Here is a 6,424-nt window from a genome sequence, read left to right on the forward strand (position 1 = left end):
CTGCCCTCGACTAAGGATTTTTCTGGTCGACTAGTAGTCGTTCATTTTAAGCATTAGTCGACTAATCGCACATTTATTAATAAACAATTTAAATCATTGTAATGAGCCTTTAATTGCCTGCATAGCCTAATAAGCGCTCAAGCAAATGCATAAAGCTTGCCACAACTCACCGGCAGAAGTAATGATTATTATGAATGTGTCAGGGAAAAACAGTAAGGAGACTGCATTAACATTTTAATAATTCCCTGATAAACAAGTTCTTTCTTTGTTTTCGGTTTAAGAGATGAAGTTGGCGACACTGACTCGTCATCTCCGCAGTAGTGGATGCGCCTGTATGCATGTTTCATATGGATTACATAATCTGAGAATATTTGTTTTCCATTTGAATTGGTTCATTTGAAAGTAGGCATTTCACTCTCTATAGATATATTTTTAATGTCTGTAAGGTAAAGATATACATGGAGTTTCGTGCTCAAGTTCACAGACCGAGACGACAGAAAGCGCATCCTGTTTGCTTTCATTATTTTACAAAAGCGCATTTTGTTGTTATTGTGAGTCCACACAAATAAACGTAGAGTCTTTACAAATTTGAAAGATGTATTACTTTTATCTGTATGACCAAAATTCCGGAGTATTTTAAGAGCAAGTGAGCGCACCGGCGCCTCCATCTGTCCTGCAGTGAGTGCTACTATTCAGCTTCCACACTTCAATAGCGCACATTTTTCTAGGTTAACATTAGATGAAGCGGCCATGTAAAGTTGCTAATACTTACATATTTCAGATGATAAGCCATATTTGAGGTCGATGAATGATTGTCGAGCGTTTGGATGTCCTGCCCGATGTACTGTATTACTATAGACTAGCCGTTAACGATCTGTCCGTCACGGACTGCATGACTACGCCTGTGGATTTTTTTTTTGCGACTAATACAATTTTGGTCGACCAAGCCTCTTCTGGTTGACTAACAATTAGTTGACTATTAGGGGGCATCCCTAGTTTTTAATAAAAAAAATTCTGCCAAAAAAAGTCATGTGGTGCAACCACCATTAAGAAAAAATAACATAAGACAAGATATTATAGAGAGGTCAGCTGTCCCTGTGTCATCAGTGAGTCTCAGTTAAAAAACACACTATTTAAACTAGATTTTTCCTTTATCTTGGACTTTTATTTGTCATTGATCCAAAAATCTAGTCTCTTTGTACTGTTACTGTAACTTGCAAACATATTTGGCAACAAAGACTTGCCAAAAAACTGCATTACAAGAAATCCAATATCTCAAATGAGGGATTTAGCAGAGGGAATCAGTTTCAGACGTGGTTAAAGTTAACAGGTTAAACGGTGACAATCAGCCCGGCAGGTTGGACATTTGAACGGTAAATTGCCCGTCTTCTCATTGTACTACAGAAGTGGGGGTGTGAACGTGTGTATCAGATTCACTGTCTCCAGTCCTCCCCAAACCCCTGCACAGTACTCCTAAAACCCACCACCCCTGTGGGAAAACCAAGTCCTGTGTGTGTGTGTGTGTATGCCTGTGTTTGTGCATGTGACACAATGCGATTTATAGAGCAAGAGGAAGAGGCTCTGCGTGTATGTGAGTATTTTGGAGTGCTCGGGGTGGCATGTGTGGTGATTTGTTCCCGTGTTAAATTCCAGGCTCATTGTTGGGCCGTCTCAGGGCTCCGTGCCGGTAATCTGACTCTGCTGCCATGTGGGAAGACGTGATAGCAGAGCTGGAGAGAGATTACAGCACTCCACGCTCTATTATTTCAACACAACACCCCAACTCTCTCTTGCCCTCTATTCTCCATGCCCTCATTAGAGAGAATACCCTGCCCAGACACTTGTAATTGGTTAATCTTTTAGTTACACACCACGCTGCACTCCAGATGCCTTGTTTGAGATCGTATTTCACAGTATTCTCACAATTATTTTTTATGTGTCTGTTTTGCACAGTCTCACTATTATTGTAGCTTATACATAGGGTCAGATTTCAATAAAGCACTAATTATTAAACTTTGCCGTGCAACTCGTTGCACATTATTTGTGCGACAGACATGAATTACACTGTATCTCAAATCTTGGGGATTGGAAAGAAGAATTATATTTCACATTTTTCAATTTTCAAACTATACAGTAGCAGTTTCCATAGTTTCAAAAGAAACGTTTTTGAAAGAAGTCTCTTACGCTCACCAAGGCTGCATTTATTTGATCAAAAAGTTACAATATAGTGAATACAATATTACATTTTACACTTCAGAAATCATTCTAGTATGCTGATTTACTGATCAAAATCCTGAATATTTTTCAGGATTTTTTTGATGAATGGAAAGAAAAAACAAGCAACATTTATTTTAAATAGAAATCTATTATAAATGTCTTTACTGTTCACATGTTATTAAATTGACAGTAGTGTATCACCAGCAATGCGAGTTTGAGTCTGGCTTGCGACATTTCCAAAAAAGCAAATGTACAGTGGAAAATGGTACTGAATTGAACTTAAATGAACCTCATACATATGTCACTTCCTGTAATTAAAAAAGTATCCTACTGTGTGAGACAGGGAGACTCAGAGGGAGAAAGTTTGAGAGCAACATATCAATTGTAGTCCTAGCACAATATATTCACACTACATTGTTTTTGCTTTTGGACTTGATGTGATGTGCAACTGCTATGCCCACACTCCGCTCTGGCATAAAGCACTTTGATAGATTGATGTGCTAATAATCTCTGCATCTTTTCCTGTCTTTGTGTGCACCAGGGCACTTTGGCTGCGTGTTCCATGGAACCCTGCTCGAACCAGATGGCCAGAAGCAGCACTGTGCCGTCAAGTCCTTAAACCGTGAGTTTGACAACATGAGTGTTGAGGTGGTACAGTTGCAAGCACAGAGAGCCGAAGCTCTAAAATCTGACTGGATGAACCACATTCAGTCATGTTCATGAGGGTTTTAGGCATTCGTTGTGCCTAACACCCCTTCAACATGATAAAACTGCTATAACGTGGTATTGAGTGGCCCTATCTGCCTAAAAGTCATTGAAACTATTAAATCCTACAGAAAATGTTAAAATGCATTTAGGATCCCCTCTAGTCTACATAATTATTCCACCCATAAGTTATGAATCCATTCTGAGCACAGTTTGACATCTCTTTACTGAAATATGACATATGACTGTTGAGGCTGTTTTAATAGGGCCTTGTGATGAAGATGATGATGATGAATGCAGCCATATCGCATTAGAGATGCCTCTAATCACGTCATGTCACTGAGAGCTTTTAGATTTATGACCCGAGCTTTGTTTTCCTGTCTCAGTTTTCAACAGGAACTGTTGTTTAACTAGACTCTCAATGTATCATGTTTTACATAATCTTTTTGACAAAGGGCTGTTTTTGTTGTGCATTTCAGTTTTTATTAATATTTTACATTAGTTTTTATTTTTATATTTTCCGTTTTCATTTTCATTTTAGTAAAAGTTGTCATTTTGTTGTATGTTTTTGACATTTTAATTTTATGTAGTTTTTGGCTTTTAAAACATGTCTATGTAGTTTTTATTCATTTCATTTCAGATTCAAGTTATTTTAGTACATCAAGGCAAAATAAATAAAACTAGCTTAAATAAAATATATATTAAAAAAACTTTAATTTAATTTATTTCATTTTGTTTCTGTGGTTTTGGTAGACTATAATAACCCTGGTGCATTCATATATTAATCACAACAAAGAATCATAAAATTGTTATGAATAAATAATGAAGAATTGATTGACTACTGTAGGGCTGTTCCCAGATCAGTGTTAATCTTTTGAGGATCCTAAGCTACTCTGACAGCAGTCAGTGTAGCGTAGGATGCTTCATCGCTCAGGATCAGTCTACTGTAAGACATGTACACACAGGCCTTTTCTTTTTTGTGTACCCATAAGCCTCTCTTTCTCTTAGTGAAAGGTTAAACATCTGTTTAATCTCCTCAAAATGTGAAAGCTCCACCAACAAGATTAAGGGAGGCGCAGCTAAAATGGCAGGACCAACAAAATCTCAGAGCTCAGCTAGTAACGGTGTCACAGCTGATTAAGTCTCCGCTCCAAAACCTCCCGGCTGAAATATCAGGCTGTGTGTGATAAAACACTTGATAGTGTTGGGGATAATTTATAAGTCGTGGTGAATGGTTCACTGACAATTTGGCAGGTTTACTGCTAACTCAGAAAACGTATAGCAGGATAGATTTTAAAAGAGTCATTTTGCATGTGTAAATCTAATCTGGGGGTGATACCAAAAACCATTGTGGTGATCTTTGAACTTCTGTTATTGTGCATTTATGTGGCAGGAATCACCGATATAGAGGAGGTGTCCCAGTTCCTGAAGGAGGGCATCATCATGAAAGATTTCAGCCATCCTAATGTACTCTCTCTGCTGGGAATCTGCCTGCCCAGCGAAGGCTCGCCTCTCGTCGTGTTGCCGTACATGAAGCACGGAGATCTGCGCAACTTCATCAGAGATGAAGCTCACGTATGTGGTGGCAGCATCATAGGGCCAGATTTACTAACAGCTTGCACCAGCACAAACCATCTTTAGGCGTTAAAATAGTACTGTTAGGATTTACTAAAGATGCGCAGTGAAGAATTAGCGCTGAAAAGGCGTGGACACAGTTATTTTTGCGCCTGACCTTATTGAATATGCATTTGTTGGAGTTTCCCTTTCAAACGCAAAATTTATGGGAGGAGAGTATTAAAATGAATAACGCAATGCAATTTACTAACATTTGCGCTTATCAAGTTACTGGTATTTGCGTCATTATTTAACGACCAATTTTTATTTAATTTAATTTAATTAATCACCCGCACCTGATGAGAATCGGCTCTGCTTATTTGCGACTACGCTAGTTTGCGCTGTACTTGGTATATTGCGTTGGTCGATATGTAAATTAGTTGTTGCTTCTGTGTTTTTTAATTTGCATATTGTCAGTAAATCCCCCGCAGAGATTTCTGCGCCCATCGGAATTGTTTTGGAATTGTGCTCTGGCGCTAATTTGACCTGTTAAGTAAATCTGGCATTTAATGCCTTCAACTTCAGTGACTATAGCTCCATAGCTAATAAAAACATAATAAAGATGATAAAAATTTAATTAAACAGGTGGCAGTGCCTTGTGTTGTTTTTATCGTTGTTGTTTTTAAATGGAGTGCTTGTTTTCGTTCCCACAGAACCCCACAGTGAAGGACCTGATGGGTTTTGGGCTGCAGGTGGCTAAAGGAATGGAATATCTCGCCAGCAAGAAGTTTGTACACAGAGACCTTGCGGCCAGAAACTGCATGTGAGTTTTTCAACAAATTACCAACAGTGTTTTGAAGTATCGTACAGTATGTTCAGGGCACTTACTTCTTTGTTTAGGAGCACTCGTGCCCTAAATTAAATGTTTTAAGGGGCATGTGACTTGCATTAGGGTGTTTATATTCTTAAATGAATGACTTAGATCAAATATTTGTATTTTGTATCTTTCAGGTTGGATGAGAGCTACACAGTAAAGGTGGCTGATTTTGGCCTGGCCAGAGACGTGTATGATAAAGAATACTACAGCGTGCACAACAAGCACGGGGTCAAGCTGCCCGTCAAATGGATGGCATTAGAAAGTCTGCAGACACATAAGTTCACCACCAAATCTGATGTGGTGAGTATCTCAATCACAATCTCAGTTTGTAGTGGCATCCTTAAAGGGATAGTTCACCCAAAAATGAAACGTCTGTCATTAATTACTCACCCTCATGTCATTCCAAACCCGTAAGACCTCTGTTCCCTCTGTTCATCTTTGGAACACAAATTAAGATCTTTTTGATGAAATCGGAGAGCTTTCTAACCCACTGGAAAGTAACTATGATGTTCAAGGCCCAGAAAGGTAGGAAGCTCTCAGATTTCATCAAAAATATCTTAATTTGTGTTCCGAAGATGAACGAACAAAAAATGGACGATAAAAATGTTATGCTGTTTCAAAAGTAAGGTGTTTAAATGACCAAATTGAATATTTTTGGGCTTTATAAGCAGTTTAAATGAACAAACCTAATATTTTTGGATATCAAAAGGATGCTTGAGTGTTTAAATCAAACTCGAATATCAATTTTGGGCATCATATGCACTAAATCAAATCACAGTGCATCCATGATCCCCCAAAATGCAGACTATGTAGGTAGTAGGGCTGCACGATAAATCGCATGCGATATTTAATGCGCATCTTGTCAGAAAGCCGGTTCTGTAATCAGCGGTAAATCTCCATCACGTGCGTGCTTTCACATTGAGCAGCATTAACTACACAGAGCCGTTGTTCACTGACGAGCTGCGCAAAACCACGTTCATATTCGCGCGATTTTTTGCTAAATTAAGTTAATGCTGCTCAATGTGAAAGCACGCACGTGATGGAGATTTACCGCTGATTACAGAACCGGCT

At 38.6% G+C, this 6,424-nt stretch overlaps 1 protein-coding gene across 1 annotated transcript in view; it reads left to right on the plus strand.

The window, feature by feature from the left end:
- The window catches only part of LOC107665714 (hepatocyte growth factor receptor-like), a 53,462-nt gene that overhangs the window by 43,143 nt on the left and 3,895 nt on the right, over window positions 1-6,424 (plus strand). The window contains exons 16-19 of the mRNA XM_016456716.1: window positions 2,759-2,839; window positions 4,316-4,497; window positions 5,190-5,299; window positions 5,488-5,653. Coding sequence (XP_016312202.1) covers window positions 2,759-2,839; window positions 4,316-4,497; window positions 5,190-5,299; window positions 5,488-5,653 — 539 coding nt within the window. The remainder of the gene's footprint in view (window positions 1-2,758; window positions 2,840-4,315; window positions 4,498-5,189; window positions 5,300-5,487; window positions 5,654-6,424) is intronic.

This window comes from Sinocyclocheilus anshuiensis, unplaced genomic scaffold, assembly GCF_001515605.1.
Source record: "Sinocyclocheilus anshuiensis isolate Anshui unplaced genomic scaffold, SAMN03320099.WGS_v1.1 scaffold840, whole genome shotgun sequence".
Taxonomy (NCBI): domain Eukaryota; kingdom Metazoa; phylum Chordata; class Actinopteri; order Cypriniformes; family Cyprinidae; genus Sinocyclocheilus; species Sinocyclocheilus anshuiensis.